Source organism: Haliotis asinina, chromosome 1, assembly GCF_037392515.1.
Source record: "Haliotis asinina isolate JCU_RB_2024 chromosome 1, JCU_Hal_asi_v2, whole genome shotgun sequence".
Taxonomy (NCBI): domain Eukaryota; kingdom Metazoa; phylum Mollusca; class Gastropoda; order Lepetellida; family Haliotidae; genus Haliotis; species Haliotis asinina.
Window position 1 is genome coordinate 6,328,252 of NC_090280.1, and position 24,529 is coordinate 6,352,780.

At 40.1% G+C, this 24,529-nt stretch overlaps 2 protein-coding genes across 2 annotated transcripts in view; both read left to right on the forward strand.

The window, feature by feature from the left end:
• The first annotated feature begins 1,392 nt into the window (after positions 1-1,392).
• Positions 1,393-5,921, forward strand: LOC137280875 (uncharacterized). Its single transcript, XM_067812093.1, has 4 exons — positions 1,393-1,501; positions 1,772-1,840; positions 2,291-2,368; positions 3,323-5,921. Exons 1-4 carry the CDS (start codon positions 1,396-1,398, stop codon positions 3,385-3,387), a joined length of 318 nt encoding a protein of 105 aa, XP_067668194.1. The 5' UTR covers positions 1,393-1,395; the 3' UTR covers positions 3,388-5,921.
• Positions 5,922-11,848: 5,927 nt separating this feature from the next.
• The window catches only part of LOC137286596 (neural cell adhesion molecule 2-like), a 36,200-nt gene continuing 23,519 nt past the window's right edge, over positions 11,849-24,529 (forward strand). The window contains exons 1-2 of the mRNA XM_067818546.1: positions 11,849-11,983; positions 13,196-13,519. Of these exons, the coding sequence (XP_067674647.1) occupies positions 11,920-11,983; positions 13,196-13,519 (388 nt within the window). The 5' untranslated portion in view covers positions 11,849-11,919. The remainder of the gene's footprint in view (positions 11,984-13,195; positions 13,520-24,529) is intronic.

Sequence of the window (24,529 nt, forward strand, 5' to 3'; positions counted from 1 at the left end):
TCGTTGATACAACGGTGCTGATGCAGACTTTGTCCATATTTTCACATTATTGGGATATACCCATATTGAGCTTTCATCAGTAAAAATCACATTTTCCCAGTCAAAGCTTTCATGTGCCAAACACCACTCAACACGCCTGTCTTTATGTTCTTGTTTCATGAGAGGAGAAGGATTTCCAGTCTTTTTATCCCATCCAAGATCAATCAAATTTATTCTAACTGTAGATTTTGATACAACTGTTGATCACCTTTCTATCATTTCATACCTGATGTTGGAGATGCTTGCCCTTTACTTTTTAGACGCTAAAATTCCCAGCCGGACGCGATCTGAGAAGTCCAATTTTCTGGGTCTCCCTGCTCCTTTCTGGTGTCCCAAATCCTTTCCCTCTTTAAAATTCTTCCTAATCCTATACACAGTAGAAAGAGGAGTTCCTGTTCTCTCTGCCAATGTATTTACATCATCAATTCCTTGATTACACAACTCAAAAATCAACCCTCTTTTATCTTCAGCAGACATTGTTGACAGTGCTGAGGAAAATGACGTCTGCTACAAATTCAGGGGAGGTAACTCTAATTGTACTATACTCAGTAGGCCAAGATGAGTTACCTCCCTTATACCATTACTTAGTTTTAAGTATCAGTGAATCAGTTGAGGTGTTAGGATAGCTCAAAGTAAGAAGAAAAATTCTCAATAATTATGAACCAGACTATATATATATAGAGAGAGAGATACGCACACACACACACACATATATATATATATATATATATATATATATATATATATATATATATATATATATATACTGAGAGAGAGAGAGAGAGAGAGAGAGAGAGAGAGATGGTGTTCTCGTAAAATGGAATATCCGATAACGGTATATTAACGAGTATTAAAATATCTCTTTCTTAAAGATGAATGAATGAGCATTGTCTTTTCTAACTGTCCTTCTTGAAGTTGGATTGATGAAGGAAGAGGACTGTTTTATGGATACACAACTTTATTCCCTATGGGCGACGTTTCCACATAGATTCTTATGTATTTTGTGATCAGTTCCATGACAACGACATTATGTCGAAACGTCGCCTATACAGAATAAAGACGTTGTGTAACAATATATAGTCCTTATCCTCAAGCATCTGATAAGCGTATTAGTCACGTAACTCATGCAGATGAATGTACTAAAGCTGCTTGAAGAGCTCCCATATTTCCAACTTTGGTAGCTGTCTGTGGTTTTCTTTGACAATTCTGCTGACGCAGGTTCAGACGGCGAGATGTAAATATGATCAAAGTATCGCATCTTGAAGTATAAGACTGCTGAAGTCTGATACATCTCTCAGTTGAGCATCTTAACAACAGTGACATGCAGAATAAAATGATTTCCGGTTTTTTGTAGTTATGGAGGACAATCTGCTGTATGAATCGTCTGGAGACATGCAGCGTCCTCTGGTGGTGGACCACAGTGATCTGTACACCGAAATCAACACAAGCAGTAGAACGAACAGTAAGTACACCTGATGTTCCAAATCTCCTTGTTATTGCGAAATAGAAACATCATTGAAAGTCACATTCATCGGCTGTCATTGTGTATTCAGCTATTCCGTGTCCGCTCCAAAACACTAATGTTTTCTCTCCAGTTTCCATGCACAATGTACCACCGCACGCGAACACAAAGATTTCCCACATAATCCTAACTAATAACACAAACATTCATGAGATCGGTTTTCAGCTAATGCAGGGAGCAAGACAATGTTTTGATTGTTCTAATACACAGATCCAGTAGAGGATGTATATGCCAAACCCCAGAAAGAGAGCAGTCCTGAAAGGATCAAAGTCCAGAATGGTGAGTTTCCTCTCTGATTTCCATTGTTACTGTCTTTGGTGGAATGGCCAGTTTGACTGGATTCGGGCGACTTTTAGGAGAAACATGCAGGAATTATAACAATCCCATTGGGTAAAATACTAAAGACTTTTCGTGAGACTTATGCAAACATGTACTCATTTGCAACAGCGGATTTGTCAAGATATTTGAGTGGATATGCTGGGAAATTGTGAGTGGATATGCTAGGATATTTCAGTAAATGTGCTAGGCTATGTTTGTCAGGGTAGGTTAGGAGATGTCAGATGATATGCTAGGATATGTCAGTGGCAGGATATATAAGTGGATGTATTAGGATATGCAACTTAAACTACCTGAGAAGCTGAGTTTTTATCTTTCAGTTCATGTATAGCTTGTGATAATGACATTCTGTAAACATTCTTTCTCTTTTCAAACTACCGATACCGCAAACAGATACTGCAGATGACCTGTACGCCAAACCCCAGAAGAAGGAAAAGAGGAATCTGAACGTTCTTGTGACTGGGAAGAAAGGTAAATGCACCAACAGATCAAGACTTCACCTTACAGTCATCTTACATTAAAGTAATGAAGTGAGACAATTGACCCTCGCTCACTCAGTTGACTCGTCCCATTTGTGTAGCTCATGCTACTGATCACTTCCTCGACACGATTACCTACACGTTACTGCCATGTAACTGTAATACTGTTGCGCGTGGTGTTAAAGACCCAATGTCACTCATATTCGGCAATATTTTGGCCTATTGTTTATATATTGATCGCATATTCACCTACTTCAGCTTCCAACTGAGGCAATAAACGAGTTATTGTACCTTGCGACTTGCCTGAAACAGATAACTGAAACTTCGAGGCTAACAGCTACCAAAAAAACAACACTTGAGATACAGGAAATATAAACGATTGTTCAGTGCACTGAACTCTCGCACGCGGGATTGTTTTTGTTTTTGTTTTATATGTTTGTTAGTTTGTTTACTTTTTGTTGTTTGTTTTATATCATTTTTTGGAGAGGTGGATAGTGGGGCGTTTTTGTTTTTGGTCAAACTGACTTCAGTCACAAGTTGTGTTATGGGATATCCGTAAAGAGCATAATAAGGGATATAACTCTATGGGGTTCGCTTGAAATGAGTATCGGTAGCTCGATGACACGAGAGTCGATTTAATACAACGCTGCGTTAATTTATTAAAAACTTTGTAATATAATATTCTTGTAACCTAATCAACAGCAATGTCACTGTTCTCAGTCAGAACAGTGATGTTTGACATGTATGCATCTTGTTTACGAAGATTTGCGTGTCAGTATGTGGCCGGTAAAACTCAGAGTAGTTGACCTGTCTAACCCCTGATCGAAATATGCCCAGAATGCTTACGTCATATTTCAGTGTACTTTGTGTATCGTTTCGTGGAATATTTCAAATTTTAGAACCCTTTATATAGCGTTTAGGGTATACATTCTAAATTTCCCAACAGACGCCACGCCCCGTAACCACGATTCTGACGATGTTTATGCAAACACCGGAGCCTGTGAGCAATAAGAAGGGATGAGTTGTCTCCCTTCCCTTACCCCACCAGCGCTGCTTCTGTGGGTGGCACCTTCTGCGGCACAGCTTTGAAAGGAACCACAGACAGGATCATGTAAAGGACGACTGGCGGCCAGGGTGCAGCTGTAGACTAAAGAAGATCTCGAATCCAACTCCTGGCTCTCAACCATGTCAAAGACATATGTTTTTGTTGTTAATCAAAATTACTTGTACATTTGACGAAACAAGGCGATGAGAACTAGGAAATGGGTAAAGTGTCCATATAATGTAAGAGTGCCTATATGTGATATAGAGGTTTATACGTCACCAGCATTAACATGCAACGAAAATCATTTAAATGGATCCTTGATATGCACTAGGTGTTCACAAGATGGTACAGAAAAGATAGTACACAAAAGTCAGCTGTCTTGACTACCAGTTGTCAGCTTTCATTTTGTGGAAGTCACGGTGGCTGAGCGGGTTAGGCGGCTGACTTTGTGTGCTCGTGGTTAGGTGCCTGCTTCCGAGGATGTGGGCTCGAATCCCGGATGGGACTCCATTCAACTAAAATGTGTACTACTAGATTACAGAAGAAGTACCATGAATCTGTAATCCAAAATATAACATTTGTAACGTGTATGAGACCAACAATATGTAACAGTAATTTTCGCCGTTCGTGTCTTCATTCCAAACACTGAGTTAACTCGTAGAAAGTCGGTTCCTAATACAATATTTATGATTTATAATACCTTCCATGGTTAACTAGCTCACTTGCCTCTTGTGGACACCTGCCTCACTGGTTAACTGCATCTATTACTTATCGTGGTTAACTGCATCAAGTACTTATATCGAGGTTAACTGCATATGTTACTTATCGTGGATATAACTGTATCAGTTACTTATCGTGGTTATGACTGCATCTATATTACTTATCGTGGTTAACTGCATCAAGTACTTATATCGTGGTTAACTGCATATGTTACTTTTCGAGGCTACAGCTCTGGTCACTTGACTTGATGATCTCCCTATTTACCTGCGGCGGTCTTAAGTTAATTTACAACGGTCACTTGTCACTTGTTTGTTTGCATGATAACAAACAGGGACGTGGGTAGAAAAGTAACAACGTGCTGTTCATGTACAGAGAAACTGACGGACTGTGAGAAATAGATTGTCATGTTTACAGCTGCCGCACTGACAGTCAGCTAGGATTAGTGAGAATCACTGAAACTCGGACCATGAGTTGATATGGTGCCTGCTGGGGAGGTACGTTTTTTTCTGTACAGAATGAGGTCATTACGCTTGTTTAACCAACTTTCTATTTCTTTGTTAGTACACCAAACGTATGAATTTTAAATTTTGTCTGTGGAAGCTTCAGTGGAGAAAAATGCTAGCATATGATCTCTGCTTGACCTTGCCCTTGACCTTGACCTTGTTGCGTCCACTGTTAAACCCGTCATCTATTTCCTGTATAGACTGCCGGTGTCTTGCTAAGTAATTGAACGGTTTCTCCCTCGTCCGAAACATCATACCTAGACAATCTAACACATTCATAGATGTCGAATTAAATGGTCACAGGCTTGCGGTGTTGCGGAGGTGTGTGTGTGTGAGAGAGAGAGAGAGAGAAAGAAAGAGGGGTGGGGGAGGGGGTAGAGATTTCAATCAATGCACATAGATCATGGTGACCAAAGGTCAGGGGAATCTTCCATGTGATGAGTATAGATATATACGTGTATGTGTCTGCTTGATATCTCCCTTTCTCTCTTCCACTCGCTCTTTCTCTCCAATACCGTTTCTCTCGTTCTCTCCTTCTCACCCTCTCTCTTTGACCTTGGTTTTCAGAACCAATCCCGTGCCTTCTGGCCTCCCCAAAATTGATAATTTTGAAAGGATCTGTCTGGATCCACATTCATCTGATACGCGATGTCCCGGGGTACTTTTGTGGCGTTAAAGCCACCCTACCCACATCTTCAAACTTGTGTCTTGTGCTGTATTGTGTTGTATCTGTTATATCTGTATATTTATATGTCATGGTGTTTGTGTCAGAATACGTGTTTGAATATTTCACGAGGAGAGTTCTGATCTTTGTTCAGCGTATATGTTTTCAGATTTGCATTGAGCAGGTCGTTTATGTACACAGCATGGGATATATATACATATATACATGCTCAATCTTGTCGAAATCCTGTAAATACGTTCCACAGAGAATCAGTTATTTGGCTCATTCCTATGTGAGTACAAGTAGAACTGTCTTGTCTAGGGTCGATCATTTACGTGCCGCAGTGCTTTAGACATTTAGACATAATATTTCAGAGTGCAAACAAGCAAATTAGGTTCATCCTGATTTACCGGATTATATTTGCTTAACATCAAGATTTTGTATGATCTAAAAAACTTTGTTGGTAAACTCCGGATTTGAACACTTCTCAGTGTGCTCTCGTTTGGCTGTCTCCCGTTCGTATATCCTGTCTGATTGTTCTCGTTATTGACATTGTGACGTCACATTGCCCTTTTGCTGGTTATGTTGATGTTGTCATAAATTGAACAAAACATGTGTGTATTATATTATGTATATGAACAATGCTACCAGATGCCGTTGAGCTGCCCAGGATACATTCGGTGCGATGTGCATCAGTATCAAAACCCGTGAAGGTCCCGGTTAGAATTGGTCTTTATCACCCATGCTTGTCGTATTAGGCGACTAGGGGATCAGGTGGTCAGGGTCGCTGATTTGCAATCGGTTGACGCATGTCATCGTACCCCAGTTGTGTAGATAGATGATGTTGATCACTGGGCTGCCTGGTGCAGACTCGATTATTTGCAGACCGCCACCATATAGCTGGCGTATTGTGGAGTGTAGCGTAAAACTAAACTCATTCACTGTCTGAGTATCAGGCGATCGGCGGTAGAGCTGGATGCCACGTGTAAAAAGATAACACGATTCTGTCATCGAGCTGAGTTTCTTTCCTGGTTCACAACACCATCCCCATACTTCATGGCCGCTTCGCCAAATTTGAGAATTTTAGATGGATCTGTTTGGATCCCACATTAATCTGATATGAGGTACTGTTGGGTGTTGAACCCATTCAACTAACTTGTTCAGCATGTAACTGACACTTTGTCACATAACGGAAATAATGATCAAATCATAGGTAAAAACAACACATATTTCCATAATACGATTTGTCGTATCGGTGTAATTTGATATTTATAACTTAGGGTCATGCTTGTGAAATAAATCTTGTTACAATATTATACTTTATTTGTTTCATGCAGAAAGATGACGTGAGTCGATTCGCAATATGGCACTCTTATCATCTGTAACAGCTTGTATCGTGGTTGCTTCCTCCCCGATCGTGCATTTTTACCTTCCTCAAGGATCCAGTATCAAGTAGATGATGTGTCTGACTGGATAGTCTAAGATAATGGTTACTTCCTCCTCGATCGTGTATGTTTTATCTTCATTCAGGATCCGTGGATAGCGCTTTGGTTGTTGTTGATACCGTCACGTTTCCATTCAAGGGTTTGACAAGGACGGCTCGGGCCGCAGTCAGTACGTAGTATCGATAATCGCGATACTTCAGCGGATGATAAATATTAACTGTCACTAGAAATTGACTGTTATATCAAAATTGACACTGTTACTTGATATCAAAATATACGTTTCAACAGAAAATAAATAGAGATAGCATATCTTGATGTGCATCGATTCGTATCACATCGTATCGTTCCAAGATATCGCGATTCGTATCATATCGTATCGTGAATTTTCTGTATCGTCTCGTCTTTAATATTGACAATCACATTCAGCTTCGTATACCGTTTTCCATGATTGATTTCCAAATCCTGACAGAGAAACAGTTTATTCGAAAGAGTGAACGTGAACGCTTTTATCACTTAATACGCGCGTTCAATGGGACATTAAACACTAAGCCATGACTAATCACAATCCTGACGTACCCACCGATACTTCATTCTAGCCTCAACGCAATGCACACACAACGACAGCTTGACATAAATACTGCAGTAGTTGGACAGTTCCCAATAACTCTTTCAATACCAGTCAACAGGAGGCTTTTACTGACTCAGCTCCCAGACACAGAGGTCATAGATGAAGCCTATGTTTATGAAGGAAAATATCAGCTGGTAAAACATACCTGCCACTACCATGTCATACATCATTTGAAAGGCCCAATCCTACTGTTTATAGACATAAAAGTTAATTTCGTATCATATTATTCCAATAATACAACCTCAACTTAAATAAGTTATTTTAATTACAATGCAAGCTGTGACGTGTATGATGTGCAGATAACCCATAAAGGATGCAGCCACTCCGACAATTTATCATCTGTAGCATGCCACAATATCCCTTTACATTTTTCTGATAGGTAACTGAACAATTACTATAAGGAAATTTCTTAGTTAGTATCAGTGGTCGGCTACTCCCCGATAACAGTTGTGTTCCTCTGTGTTCCTCTGTGTAACATGACACGAGAGCGGGAAATACTTTCGTTTTGGAAGTTCGTAATTAATAACACGTGAGGTGATTCTTCAAATGACGAATGTTGTTCGAAATCTCTGAACATCATTAATATCATTTGCCAGGAAGAGTATTTTCTCAGTTGCAAGAAGCGATTTTATTGAATAAATATTGGTTAACCGTCTTCTCAAATGATCGTGATTGGTCAAATTCATGACCTGAGTCAACTAATCATACTGCACCAATGGATACCCTCGTTAAAGAAAACTTGCCATTTGAATACAATCAAGCTATTCTCATGGTAAGTAAAAAGATCACCACGTGTGCGTAAATTATAGAACCTATAGTTGTGGATGTTAGGAATGTCAGGGTCATCTTTGACTGATAAGTGAGTATGATTTGAAGAATTTAAAAGGTGAGTATGCGCTATCTTGGCTGATTCGTGATTTTGGCATTGAATAGTGGAGGTAGCTGTTCTCGATGAGAAGTAGGATATAACCTTTGCAATAACGATCCAGTTGTGACAATTTACAGCTCATTTTGTAGGGACACCATCTAGCTTTCGATCCGTAGGCCTCGGCAGGACCTTAAAATAATTTAGATGGTGAAAATTAACTTTGATTGACGATGGGGTGGTTTCGTCTTTACATCCGTTTCCTTTTATATACACTGAACGGCAAAAAAAGCGTCAACCTACCAACTTTTTTACCAGATATATTTCACCTTAATTTTATTTTCTTCACTTTTTCATATATTAGCTGAACTTGCTTCGTAGACAAGTGTTCAAGATTATTCGGTTTCAGATTCTATATTTGATACTTAATAGAATAAATAAATACATAAATAAATAATAAAAAAACAACAACAACGAGACCAAGCCACTCAGAGCACATGCCGATCACTCTCGCAGTGAAAGACCACGTTTGACAATGCTGAAGCAACATCTTCAGGTTGTCCGTTAGCACCTGAAAAATTGTTTCGCAAAAAATTGAACGAACAACCGTTGAGTCACCTGTGGCGACACAGTGCGGAGGCGTTTGAGGCAGAGAAACGTCAGATGCGGTAGGCCTTGCCGAGGTCCTCACAGTTCGATATCGTCGTACTCGTCTCCAGTGGGCCTTTCATCATCGGAATTGACGTCACCGGGATTATCGAATAGTAGTCTTCTACGACGAAAATCGGCTGATGGCAGACTGAGAGTGTGGCGAAGACGTGGGGAGCGTTTTGAGATGATTGTGTCCTGGAAAGAGAGTCGTAGGGAGGTCCGAGCGTAATCATGTGGGGTGCAGTTGCTCTCAGTCACAAACTCTGCCCTATGGTGTACCAGAATATTGGCCTTAGTAGAGGAAATGGGGTAACATCTGCCCGTCACACTGATCAAGCGCTGAGACACTTTGTCTTGCCATATTTTGGTCGTCATGGAAACCACGTCTTTCAACAGGACAGCGCGAGTGTCCATACCGCCAGAACCGCTGGACACTTTCTCCGTGGCCTGCCCTCATTCCAGGCTTGAACCCGATAGAACACTTCCGGGAGAAGATTTAGAGGAAGCTCAGCAATGTGCAGCTGAACTTTCTCAGGCGTATCACCCGAGTCTTGCATACATGAACCGTCTCATCCACTCCATGCACAGAAGGTGCAACGGTGCTGCAACGTTGTTATATGGCCCCCACGGAGGCCGTACACGTTATTGGCTTTCGGATCGCACTGACGCACAACCTGTCGTCATTTTGATTTGCAGTTGTCTGAAATTCTTCTTTAAGTACTGATGATAAAACATGTTAATTATGAAATGTTTTGCGACAATTTTGATGTTATTTACATCAGTTTGAATTAAACTGATTACCATTAACAAAAAAAGGGAGTGACTTTTTTGCGGTTCAGTGTAGTAATAGGGTATACTTTATATATATATGTGTTTTTCTAGAGTGACACACCCCACTCAGTCGGTTTACCGGCCTCCAGTGTTGTATGGGTCAATACATTGAGCAGTGGTGTAATGGCCCTACGTAGGCCCACAATTACCTTGTCTGTTGTAACAATTCCAACACGTCCTCGGTCTGTTATACAAAATTGTTGTATGTTCACACAGTTAGAGCTGGACTATTGCTGAATGCGGCGTAAAACTAAACTCACTCACTCTCCCAGATACTATAAGTACATGATGTATGTAATATAACTCGGTGATTACTATTACAAGTGCAAGTGAATGACATCTCTAAAGTTTAGGTTCGGAAACGCAGTGATAACTGACGAGTCTAGTTACACGTTACACATGCTTCCCTCCTCCTTGTCGGTCGTCCCTGGCAACAGGATACCACCACCATCCTCATCAAGCGACCACCACAACCAGGATATGTCTCATGTCAGCTGGTATCAACATACTTCACATATACACAAAGAAACACTTTCGAACACATACGAGCGAAACAAGTTTTAGATTATTGCGGTTATGTCTACTATTTTTTTGTAGTTAGAAATATACACTGTCAGCGATTAACGATATACATTTAGGAGGAATGTTTGTGTTGTTTAGTGCAGGAGGTATATATGCATTCTTATCAAAGTCAAGCGACACAGAAACGTGCTCACAGTGTTATTTGGTGTTCCGCGCCAGGGCTAGCAATGACCCCGCCATCCAAATACATCCAGCCAACTCTCGTTAATCCGACACATGCATCACATTGCTGCACAGTCGGATTAACGAGGGCGTCTCAAATTTGTTTCCAACAAAAGTGTCGGATAAGGCCGATTGTCGGATATGGTGGTCGGTTTAACGGGAATTGACTGTAGTCGGATCTGGACGCGTGAAATAGTGATAGATATTGTAGGCAGCGACCTGTCTGGTCGGGGTGCGGTGACAAGCGTTCACCTAGGTCACCGAGCTTCGGCATTACTATGGTAAGGTACGACGTTATCCAACAGGGAATCCCCCACTGATGACGTGGTTGAACACCACATGAGTGAGTGAGTAAGTTTAGTAGTTTTAGTCCGACAACCCAATGATGAACAGCATGAGCATCGATCAATGCAATCTGGATACGATGACATGTGTCAACAACGTCAGTGAGCCTTCCACCCGGTCCCGTTAGTCGTCAAGCATGGGTACTATTACGGGAGATCAATCCTAAACCAGTTATTCCCGGACGGACAGCAGATGAGCCATGGGAGACCTACTTGTAGCAAAGGAGCTACTCACAGCATGTGCGACGCCATTTTCATTCGTTATTACAATATATATTATGAACTAAGCATCTACATATTAGGTAACTGTATTACATGCAGGGTTTAGTTCGCGGAAAACGTGTCGAAACTTACTTTCGTGGTTCCTTCCTGCTTCTTGGACATTTAATTCACCTTTAACAGCTTTTTGTGTTTGTTCTCCTTGTGTCCCTTACTGACTTCTGTTTATACATAACTCATTATTACAAAACATTAATCAGGTTATACGTGAATTATCCTTATGATAACACACTGATCAACTTACAAAGGAAACATTATGATAACACATTAATCAGCTTACCGATAACTCATTATGGTCACACAATAATCATCTTATAAATAACTCATCAGAACCGTTCACGTGTCGGATGTTGTTTTCATCTCCATATCCGTCAGTAACATGGTGAACTGATACCGACTAGGTTGCACACAGTAATGTACATGCATAATATGGTGCTGTACCTCGCTTCCGAAGCTGTGTTGTCAACGAACGGATGACAGCCGTATGGCAGCTTGTTACCTGATCAAGAAATCCTTGTGTCACTCGAGCAATACGAAAATATTGTAATCAGAAATTAACAATAAAGGCGGGTCTAACCGACATTTACTTAGCTCCATTTACTCAACATCGGTGCAGCAACTGGTCGCTTTAAGTGGGATATATCCGGAGCAGCCAGCAAGCTGGAATACGTTCTAGGAAGTATATTGAAAAGGAAGTTTTGTATCCGTGTTGGTTAAGAGTAACTGTATTGTTGTAGCTCTCAAGCTACATGCATTACATTCTCTGAGAGGGATGGCAGTCACCAGGTATCAGTGACAGTCACTTGCTTGCATCGGGTATCGCAATGACAGATATGAAGCTTTTGAAACATCTAGTGTTTCTCCTGTTTTCTGTTCAAGTTTTTACAGGTGCGTATATTTACGTCTCTCACATTCTTGGTGAGTATATTTATGTATCTGACATTCTTGGTGAGTTTACCTATGTATCTGACATTCTTGGTGAGTTTATCTATGTATCTGACATTCTTGGTGAGTTTATTTATGCATCTGACATTCTTGGTGACCACATTGACGTATCTGGTATTCTTGGGGGTAATTATTCTATAATTACGGGGTTGGCCTTCTTGGTGAGTATAATTACGTGTCCGACATTCTTGGTGAAGATAATTACGTGTCTGACATTCTTGGTGAGTGTAACCACGTGTCTGACACTCTTGGTGAGTGTAAGTACGTGTATGACATTCTTGGTGAGTATACCCACGTGTCTGACATTCTTGGTGAGTGTAAGTACGTGTTTGGCATTCTTGGTGAGTCTCACATTGTATCTGTGGCTATCCGGAAAGTTAGGATTACCGGCCAACCGATTTCAACTTACAGTGTTGTGGTCGGGGTCAATTGTGCGCGCGCTTTTTTGACAGTATCCCAGCAATATCACGATGGAGGTCACTACTCAGTGTGCCCATGTAGGGATTCGAACCGATGACGAGCGAATGTTCTAAAATAACCATTAAGCTATTGTACGTTACTATAGGCTCTTGTAGGAAAGTGATAGGAGTTGACTTTCACAGTTTGAATAAACTTAAAACCATTGAAAAGGTGCGATCACAATCATCTATGGTCATTGTTTACAAACTTGATTGTGGTGTGGTGTACCACTGCTTGCTCAAAGTCACATCTAGCAATATCCCAACCATATGACTGCAGTTTGTGATACCACTGTTTGCTCAATACTACATCTAGCAGTATTCCTGCTACTAGTATATGAAAGCTGTTTGTAACACCATTGTTTCAATGCAACATCCAGCAATATTCAAGCTAAATGACTGCGGCCTGTTTGTTTGGCTGGTATCAACATTCTGCACAGAAACAATGAAGTGCTCGATTCATTGATCAGTGTCATGACACCGTTACGCTAGTTTTCTGTTAGTTTAGTTGCCTGGCATGATACAAGTCCTGACGTCATCATCCTGAAACCACAGTGTCTAGATAGCTATGTCTGCCACTTGACTCAGGTAGACTCATCATATAACAACATGGTATTAGACAAGTGAACCTAAAGCTTCCGCATGTTTTTACTGTATAACGCATATATAGCACAAATTATTTGCTGTACATTTACAGGTGAAACTGTCAGATTGACCCGTCCTGGACAGTATGCCGTCTTGGGGACTGAGGTCAGTTTTACCTGCACAGTTGTCGATACCACTGTCACCGGGTTGATACTTTTCATGCGGGGTATTAACCAGTCATTTCAAACCGTCTGCACAGTAGAAGCGAGCACCGGGAAGCAGGTACTGGGGACAGAGGAGTCCCCATGTTCAGCAGTGGAAAGACAAACAAATACATACTCGCTGACCATCAGGAATGTTTCTCGGAATGATTCCACTGTTTGGATGTGTCAGGCTGGAGGAATGAAAAGCAACAATGTTACCTTGGATGTTCAATGTAAGTGTAACTTAACAACCACTGCCAATATAATCTGCATTAGTTCATCTTTCGTCACAGCACATATCAAGTCTGTTTAAAAAACACTACACATATCAAGTCTGTTTGAAAACACTACACATATCAAGTCTGTTTGAAAACACTACACATATCAAGCTTGTTTGAAAACACTAACCATATCAAGTCTGTTTGAAAAACACTACACATATCAAGTCTGTTTGAAAACACTACACATAGCAAGTCCGTTTGAAAACACTAACCATATCAAGTTTGTTTGAAAACACTACACATATCAAGTCTGTTTGAAAACACTAACCATATCAAGTTTGTTTGAAAACACTACACATATCAAGTCTGTTTGAAAACACTAACCATATCAAGTCTGTTTGAAAACACTACACATATCAAGTCTGTTTGAAAACACTACACATATCAAGTCTGTTTGAAAACACTACACATATCAAGTCTGTTTGAAAACACAACCCATATCAAGTCTGTTTGAAAACACTACACATATCAGGGTCCCGTTGTACGAAACAACCTTTACTGTGGTTGAACCTAACTAAGAGAGTCCGTCGTACAGAGCTACCCTTGGTAAACCTTAACTCTGGTGGGATATTTCGCCCCAACCTAACTAAGGCTCAACATAATGACTGAGGTTTCATGCAAAATATTTATATACACTGACCCAAAAAAAGAAACGCATAGCTGAAATCTCATTTTGAAAGTAGATTTTTTCGGAAAATATGGAATGGAATGACAATTAATGTAAATATTAAGTGTTTTTATAGTCAATACAACCAAAACAGACAAACAAACACAACCTCTGGTGATTATTCGCCACACCACAGCACCTTGAAAACTCTTTGTATAATCTGCACGTGGGAAAATCTGAAAGCATTATGCACGTGTAAATGCAGGATCTCAATCTTGATTATGATGGCTATAAAAGGGGACAGGTCCTGTTGCGATTCATTCTTCGAATTTCTTTCTATGCGACGCGAAAAATGCCAGGTTAAATGAAGAAAACAGAAATAGAGCCATTGGACGTCTGGAAGCTGGGGAAAGTCAGTCATCAGTTGCCAGACGTCTGAATGTGAGGCAGAGCACGATTTCCCGTCTCTGGCAACGATACACGCAACACAACTCGACCAGAGACCGTCCAAGGAGTGGGAGATCAAGGGTGACAACTCCAGCACAAGACCGCTACATCCGGGTGCTTCATCTGCGTAATCGGGTCGTCACTGCTACGTATACCGCTGATCACGTTCCTGGGCTGCGTAGAGTCTCTCCACAAACCATCAGGAATCGCCTAAGAGAGCATGGAATTCGACCTCTGCGACCTCATGCAGGACCTGTTCTGCATCCCCATCACCGTCGTGCACGTCTTCAGTGGTGCAGGAACGTTCGGGCATGGAACCTCTTGAATTGGAGGAGGATCTGGTTCAGCGATGAGTCACGTTTTCTGCTGTACAGACATGATGGAAGGATGCGTGTTTACAGACGTCGAAATGAGAGATATGCTCGACAGTGCGTTCGTGAGGTCAACAGACACGGTGGTGGAGGTGTAATGATGTGGGGGGGCATATCTATGAACGGCAGGACACAGTTGGTGCATGTGCAAGGGAATCTCAATGCTGTACGCTACCGGGATGAAATTCTGAACCGTCATGTTGTTCCTACAATTGACGCTAGAAGGGAAATTTTCCAGCACGACAATGCAAGACCGCACACAGCACGCATTACCACGGATTTCCTTGCCAACAACAACATTACAGTTCTTCCATGGCCCTCAAAATCGCCGGATTTGAACCCAATTGAACATTTATGGGACCAATTGGGTAAACGGTTACGACGTCGACAGCCGCAGCCACAGACACGTCTACAGTTGGTGAATGCGTTGCGAGATGAGTGGAGAAGAATCCCACAAAGGCGGATACGACGTCTTATACAGTCAATGCCCAGACGATGCAGAGCAGTGATTGATGCCCGTGGTGGTCACACCAGATACTGACTTTCTCACTATGCCATGGAAAATAGAGACGCTTAATACCACTGTGAATGATTGTATATGTCTTGACACACATTTGTTAATACCCGTGTGAATTATCATTGCTCAAGTTCCATTACTTTTTGTGCAATTTAAGTTAATAAATCATCTCTCATAACATTGGATTTTCACCTATGCGTTTCCTTTTTGGGCCAGTGTATATTTCAATACGTGAGGGAAGTTTTCTAACCCGGTGAAAAGAAACCTTAATCTAATTCATTCTCGGACTGATTTTAGTCCGTGTATATTATGGTGTGATAGGAGAGCAGTTCAGACAGGCATTTTCTGTGATTACATTGTCAGTATGTTATGGTCTCTTAGGAGGGCACTTTTGTGTGATTACAATCTCTGCACGCTGTTGCCTGTAAGGAAGGCACTTCAGACAGGCACATTTGTGTGATTACAATCTCTGGACGCTGTTGCCTGTAAGGAAGGCACTTCAGACAGGCACATTTGTGTGATTATAACCTCTGCACGCTGTTGCCTGTAAGGAAGGCACTTCAGACAGGCACATTTGTGTGAGTACAATCTCTGTATGCTGTTGCCTGTAAGGAAGGCACTTCAGACAGGCACATTTGTGTGAGTACAATCTCTGTATGTTATGGTCTGTAACGAAGGCACTTCAGACAGGCAGTTTTGTGCGATTACAATCTCTGTATGTTATTGTTTGTAAGGAAAGCACTTCAGACACGTACATGGCATTGTAAACCAAAGGTCTCTGAGTTCTGTCATCTGATTGGTTAAAAACATGATCAACTGAAAACTGCAAGACGTTTCGCTGCTTTTCAATAACTCAAGGGCAGCTAATCTTAGTTTTTACGCAAGATACGAGTGGTTTCCCTTTGCATATTATGCCGTTGCCGTAAAACCTGCCATGCCCAAATACAATGTTTGTATGGTGTGACAGCGCAGATCTCCACACATATATTTCTTTTCGGTCATAGTCGTGTCAATTACTTTGTCATGGTTTATCATTACAATAATCTATCGTTGGATAACGTACAACATTATGTTTCTTTCTAATTAAAAAATCTAAAATTAATCAGACGAGAGACAAGAGTTTTAATTTCTGCATTTTAAATATAACACAAGTATTCTTCAAACAAGAAAATACACTTGCTGAGGCATGTGAAATTTGCGTAAAAGGCTTCTTTTACCAAAAGAAAAAATAATTATCAACAAAATTGTGTAAAGCAGTTAACATACTGTGGATTAGTATTTAACAACACATACAAGACACACGGAATAATATCGTTTTCATATTTCCCTGTCATATGTCCCTTCCACAACACTCTCAGTCATGTCTCCCTTTCATATCTTTAAAAATCTAATGCTTGTGGGGTATATTTGGGATATAACTCCAAATAACACTGACGAGATGCCAAACTCTGATTCACTGACAGCCATTCACAAATCATAGTACCGTTAGGTGTTATATCATAAGGAAATTTTGTGTATGATTTATGTTATCTTTTAATTTTCATGATTATTAGGTCTGTAACTCAAACTCCAAATTTGTTAATGTATTTGTTTGTATTTCAATATTTTCATAAAACGTGATATTTCTGTGGTTGCAGTCTCACATTCTTAGTTCACAAATCATATTAGAATGTAGATAAATTAGAGAACAACCACGAAGTACGATATATATATTATCATATAATTATGCTATCTTCCACTTTATCATTACAAAGATTTATGGGATTTTTTTGTTTTGTTTTTTTTTTTTTTGTTTTTTAGGGTTGGTTTTTTTTTGTCTGTTTGTTTTTAGCTTCTGTTTTGTTTCCAAGAAAATTCTGCAAGGTGCGATTAAGGAAGGTATGTCAGTTGTGTATACAGTTACCAGTTCCACGTTTTACTTGCGCAGCATGCTATGCGCACTTGCAGACAACTGTAGACAGGAAATGTGACTCTGAGGGTGTGGGTTCGAATCCCGAATGGGACTCAACCCAAAAAAGTACTAGAATTTGCACTTTACTGAGGAAGTGAAATCCCAAATATGACATATGTTGATTATTTGAAGTACGGGAATATTTCATGTGTAACCTCCGGGTAACGCTATCGATTCGAAATGCATTCCCGTGCTTCAAATACTCAATAGCACCCGGAAATTGGCCAATACATGATGTTCATCTCGTAATTGTGCAGCAACAATTATTACGTCGATATGATATAAGTCTATGGGGACAGATACTGAGATAGAGTTGCCATGGATAGTTATGGTTAATTCCACCCTTATGGATAGGAGACCGAAGGGAATAGATGTCAAATCAATCAACTTGCTTGAGAGGCATATTTAGAAGTTGGAAGTAAATAGGATAACTGTATATGGATGACATATGAATAACAAAACAAAAAACAATCATAAAACCCACAAAAGAACAAAACAAAAACACTGCTGGTGCGTACGTGCCTCTCTCTCTCTCTCTCTCTCTCTCTCTCTGTGTGAGAGAGAGAGAGAGAGAAAAAATATACAAATGCACAAATGTGAAAATAGAGGTGTGAAGATGTGTAGATGTGAAAAGATACGAAGATATATTTATGTGAAAAGGTGTACAGATATGAAAAAACGTATGAAAACAAATATACAAATGCACAAATGTGTAAAGAGAGATTAATGATGTAGGAGCATGTAGATGTGTAAAGATATACAGATGTGAAAAGAAGGATAGGTATGGAAAGACATATAGATGTGCAAAGATATACAAATGTGAAAAGAAAATGCTCACAGATGTGAAAAACCTATAGATGTGAAATGATATATAGATGTGGAACGACCTATACACATACTTTGTAAAAAGCAATATAAGGATATGAAAAGATGCAGAGATGGGAATTAAACTTATATAGGAGTGGAAAAATCCACTCAAGAAGTGTTTTCTGTATCCGATGCCACATGACTAGGAGTTCACAGTATGGGATTATTCTTCTGCACAAAGACGTGTTGTGCTGTCTTTATACACAATACGCAGTTCGTTATTCGTTTTGGTTTTGTTTTACATTTAAATCATTAACTCAAGCTTCACATTGTTATTGGAAATTGATCAAACTGTGTTTGGGGTGGATCGATGCCGTACAACCTATGGATAGAGCGCCACCTACCGGTCGGTGAGTCAGGACGTGTGTTGTAGAGCTCCGACGGAACGTTGAAAGTTACAAAGTAGACAACAACTTTAAATACTTGGAAGACACGAAAACCACAAGGTATTGTGTCTCAACAACAGGGTTGCGATATTGTGACTTTTCGATGCCAAAATGGGTTGTTTTCATCCGAGTTTTATCACACTGGTGATGAAGAAAACACGACGTAGGTCAGCCATGCGGGTCCGCGTGCTGCACGTGCCAGGAAGTGCGAGTGTTTTCTTGAAAAGTTGCTTGTTCCTCTCGTTGTTGTTACTGCTTTGTAATGACGATGAACAGAATCCTGACCCACCAAAGAAACAAACCACATTAGAGGGTGATATCTGCGTTTCAGAGGTGGTAATAAAAGAATTACGAGAGATGCGGACCGAGATAAACGAAAACGTCACCAAACTTACGAACCGAATCAACGACATTGAACATGCTACAAACGAACTTACTATGGAGAATGCTGAACTACGTAATACAGTTGATAATCTAATCACGAAGGTGGATATGTCGGAAAATACCTCACGACAGAACAACCTTACATTTTATAACATTGATGAATCAGCCAAGGAGACCCATAGTGAAACAACAAGAAAGGTAACCGATGTTCTAGAAAATACAAGGCATATAACTGACTCAGTCGATATTGAACGTATGAAATGTGTTCCGTCTAAATCCTCTGGATCCCGGCCTATTCTCGTAATGCTGACAAAGCTGTTTAACATACGATCATCATTTTCTTGTCACCTTTCGCTATTTTGTACGAGGGGGCCTCTTGCTGGTAGAACAGCCTGGTGTGAAAGGTGCACGTGTGAAATTGACACGTGTGATTTGCTCGGCAAACCAGACATTCGTGATTGCAGTACCTGAAACAATGAGATTATCACACGACTCTAAGTCGATTATTTGCAAAGTATTTAACTTTTTAAAAAAGGAAGGTGAAAGGGGTAGAGGTCTCAATATGCTTTGGCTTAGTAACGTTTACGAACTGCACGTGCTGTTGGGCTGACGGAAGGGAAAATAATTAAAATGATTATACACAAAGAGATATTTTGTCAATAATTATGCCATGTGATATATCAAATGAAAGCTCATCTCACAAGGAATCTTAACTATATTGATATCAGGCATTTTAGCATTTTCAAAATGGCCGCAAATTTCAAGATGGCCGCCAAAACCTTTAAACTGATTATACACACATATCTCTTGTCAATAATTATGCCATGTGACATATCAAATGAAAGCTCATCTCACAAGGAATCTAAATATATTACTTTTAACACCAAACGTAAATAAGGCAAAATGATAACCATGCATTTGATGCTTGTGCTTTTGGTCAAATTTATTAGAATGTCTACTATGGTTGACTTAATACATTTTCAGCTGTTATTGATGAACAGAATTACTATCCTCTCAAGATAGATGCTTTTATCTTTTTTCTTGAAAAAAATACCATGGAATCCATGTAAAGGTGATAAGCATATATGATATGTTGTCTGGTAAGCAGTACAAGAAGTGCATTTCTCTGAGAAAAACGTCACTTGGAATTATGGATTTCATCATGATTTTCCTAAACATTTAAGTAAATGTTTGAAACAAAGTAATTTTGAAACAATTCAGTGACTTCATGGAACAAATATAATAGATAAGATGTGATATTTGGGTGAATTTTATTGAAGTAAGAGTTGCAAACTGACAGAACAACATACAAAGATGCTGAATGCCAACCTGTGAAAAAGGTCCTCATGGTTTTGTCCGAGCAAGTATATTGTGAGGAGTTGATTAGCAGTCACATTTTGAAGAAATATAAGTTACCATTTGTTGTCCATGGCAAATGGAGAAAACACTACATCAGAAAGAGCAGCATCAATTCTGAAAATTTGAAAGAATTGATGCTGCTCTTTCTGATGTAGTGTTTTCTCCATTTGCCATGGACAACAAATGGTAACTTATATTTCTTCAAAATGTGACTGCTAATCAACTCCTCACAATATACTTGCTCGGACAAAACCATGAGGACCTTTTTCACAGGTTGGCATTCAGCATCTTTGTATGTTGTTCTGTCAGTTTGCAACTCTTACTCCTCTCTCCCGACACTGAAAGTCCAGCTTCTAAATTGCGCTCAAATACTCCTGTTGTCAACGTCAAAGCACATTGTCTCAACTGTACTAAGGAAATAACGAAGGAAAATTCTGATTTAAAAATTCCCAATCGTCGTAGAGTCAAGTCACACGAGACTATGACGAAGGGTTCTATTCAAAGCATACTCAAGAAAGTAGATGCTGGAGCTGACGAGTGGGAGGACGCTGTCAAACTCCGGATCTGAAATACCTTTGATTATATAGCGGCAGAGGTGTAAGCCACTTCCAACTGATTACAATACAGATAGAAGAGGTCGATACAGCAAAACACGAAGACTTTAAGGAACCCTGCATGTATATTCGTGAAAATGGTGAATGTCAGCTATTCATAAAAGATGTGAGATCCTGACGTGAATGCTATCTAGGTGGAGCCAATGGATATGACCCCAAAACTCTTCATCGTAAGTTTATGAACTTTTTGGGGAAGGATATTATCAGCTCGTGTGAGCATGGAAAGCCCAGAATTTACACTTTCTTGGATGAAAGAAATTGCATCATAAGAAGTCATTATTTGATTAGCAGTTTGTCCAAGGATTCAATCATAGACATGGCAGCTGCTCTTATATGTGTTGATATACGATCCACAGTGTATGACAGTGATAACTATCCTGATTCCTTGTGAGATGAGCATTCCTTTGATCACATGGCATAATTATTGACAAATTACGGATCTCTGTGTGTAATCATTTTTGATTTTGATTTGGGGAGGCATCTTGAAATTGGCGGCCATCTTGAAAATGCCACAAGGTAGAATTTGAGGACTTTGTACTTTGCACATGGCAATGATGCTTTCCTGAAAAAAATCAGCTTTCTACTATTTTTTTCCAATGTTACCTACAGTTTGCGTCTAATGATCCTGGCCTATAGGTAAATCACAGCCATCAAGTAAATGGAACGTCATCTGAGATGTACGAGCAAGATGATGATCTTTATAACATCTCTGACAAAACCGTCCTCTCATAGCACATTTCTTTTCATGTTTTATTGGCTCGGGCTTGTTAGATATGTAAATAGTATTCAGCGTATCATACTCCAAATCAGGTGAATATTTCAGTTTTCAAACTTACTATTTTAACACAAGCTGACACTTTGTCACCTTTGCAAAACATTTCCTCGTGTACATGTTTCATAACAGGGCCATAAATTAGCTTATTAATGACAAGGTTTAAAACTGCAGACTAGTTTGTGAGTTTGGCTTTATCAAATACATTTACATTAATAAACAAACACATGTAAATTAATAATCTTGTTGAATAGTCAGTTATAAAACCCTAGAAACGATTATTTGCCCCTGATTGTTGAACAGAGATTACTGGGAGGACAAGGTTATCTTGCTTTTCGTTTTATTTGAGTAAGTTTATGGCAAATACTTAACACATTCAGTTACTGAAGCACAAATGACTATTTCAAACAGGATTAAAACATGTAATCACATGTAGAGATATATAGCTCTGAAAAATAAAGTAGACGGCAAAAGAAAGTGTAGGTGGAGTTTGATGAGTGGCAAACAAAACACATAAACTTGGCGAAGCGTGTGTATATCGTGAAAGAAGGGTCAATGGTCATTATTTGGCCACAAAATGATTGGAATACAGACAACACATAACATGTGAGCGATAGTTGAACAATGATGGGGTCCAACAACTCATTTTTGTCAATCATTGTTCAAGTTTACACAACAAACAGAACATGTCTCAGTATCGTGTATGACCCCACGTGCATTAATACATGTCATGACGGGTCGTCTCATTGATGACGACAGGCGTCTGATGACGGGTGGTGGGATTCTCTGCCACTCTTATCTCAGGGTACGTTCTATCCGATCTCTCGTCACTCGAGGTTATTTACGATTCCTTAACCGCCTGCTCAGTTGGTCCCACATATGCCCTATGGGGTTCATGCAGAATTCAGTACTCGGCGCACTTGCCAGTTTCGAACTTGCCTCACCCATTGTAACCTTCGGCGTCGATGTTGTGCTGTCAGGAACATTCCTTTGAAGGGACGGAGAGTTTGATTCCTGCCGCACAAAGTCGTCGGAGTACTGTGCGTTGGCTGATGCGATGTCCCAGCGCTGTTGCACCCGTCGCCGTCGTCGTCATCGCTGTCGCCGTGACGAACCTGTTGCGTAAATGAATTGTTCGAATTCGGCTATCCTCCTGGGGTGTTGTGACACCTGGACTTCCCGTTCTGGTTCTGTATGCAGTCCTTCCCGTCTGTCGGTAACGTTGCAGCAGTCTGGATACCGTTTAAGGCGTGCATCCGCACCTTCGTGCAATCTGAACATGTGTTGCTCCCATCTGGTGCATACCAATCGCCTTCTCTCGCTCCTCTCTTGTCAGTCTAGGCACATCGATTGTGTGCTTTTGTCAACTGTGTTGTCAACCCATGGTTTCACCTTATTCATACGCCAATTCGGCACGTGCATCTCCCTCTGCAGCCTTTGCACGTGTTCTACCATTTTCTAGTGCAGCGTGACACCACCGGTCATGGTGTGTTTGGGAGATGCGATATTGCGTCCTTTTCCTTTGGGACAACTGTCTCTGAATGCATGTATAGACGCACAAAAACATATAGATGTGAAAAGATATACAAATGCACAGATGTGAAAATAGAGGGGTAGCGATGCAAAAATGTATGAATGTGAAAAGATATAAAGGTATATTGATCTGAAAAGATGTACAAGTACGGTAACATTGTTGCAAACAGCTCTATATACTCCAAATAATATGAATATTTTAGTTTTCAAACCTTTTCTGTTTTAACACAACACAAGCTGCCACCTTGCCACCCTTGCTAAACACGTACATGATTCATAACTGTCAACAAAATACCACATTATTGACAAGGTTTGAAATTTATGAAAGCTGTAAACAATCTGTGTGCTTCGTTTTATCAAATATGTTCAGATTAAAAGACAAATACATCATGTAAATTATCAATCGTGTTGAATAGGCATTTACAGAGACAGACATCATGTTTAAATACCAGGCGGTAAACCATCACTAGTCAAGCAGTTTCCCAGTTAAAACAATTTGATCGGATTCCGACCTCTAGTAAACTATCTGACACTATTATCAAGCCCTTGACTACTATTACAGGTTCAGTTTGGTGAATCTTTAAACAAAGATACAGCATTGTTTCGGTGAGATATGCTTTTTCGCGCAAAGGTTCTGCAGTAGTGCTTCTATTTTATTCCCATCCTTACAGTTACCTTTCACAACAAATGCATGTTATCTGCAATAGCATTGTTGAACAGATGTCATTTGCACATTTCTCTTTATACAAAGGACGGGAGTAATCTGGTTATATCATCTTTTGCCCCATCTAAGTAATGCATCAAAACAAAAAGAATTCCTTCCTCAGGCTGTCTCACCGTCGTCATCAAACCATGCAGGGTGTTCATGCTTAAAACTCTGTCTCCTAGTACTGCTAAGGTAAATTCCTCATGTGTTGCCGGAGTCCCACTTGCATTCATTACACACATTAACACTGAAATGTACTGATTGAAGAAACTCATTCCGGATCGTACTGCATACAGACAGTTCAACTTCCTGATTTACATTGCGTCCCATTTGTACTTCAACACACCATCCGACGTCACACCGCTATCAATCCTTAGAGCATTGGTCTTGATTATATTTAATTAACATGTAAAATGAAAGGAAACTGGAAGACCATCAGAGTCACGTT

Excerpts from the sequence above, each read along its gene's own strand:
- LOC137280875 (XM_067812093.1), top strand. The coding sequence starts at position 1,396 with ATGGAGGACAATCTGCTGTATGAATCGTCTGGAGACATGCAGCGTCCT. Across the intron at positions 1,502-1,771 it reads CACAAGCAGTAGAACGAACA|ATCCAGTAGAGGATGTATAT; the intron begins GTAAGTACACCT and ends TCTAATACACAG. Across the intron at positions 2,369-3,322 it reads TCTTGTGACTGGGAAGAAAG|ACGCCACGCCCCGTAACCAC; the intron begins GTAAATGCACCA and ends ATTTCCCAACAG.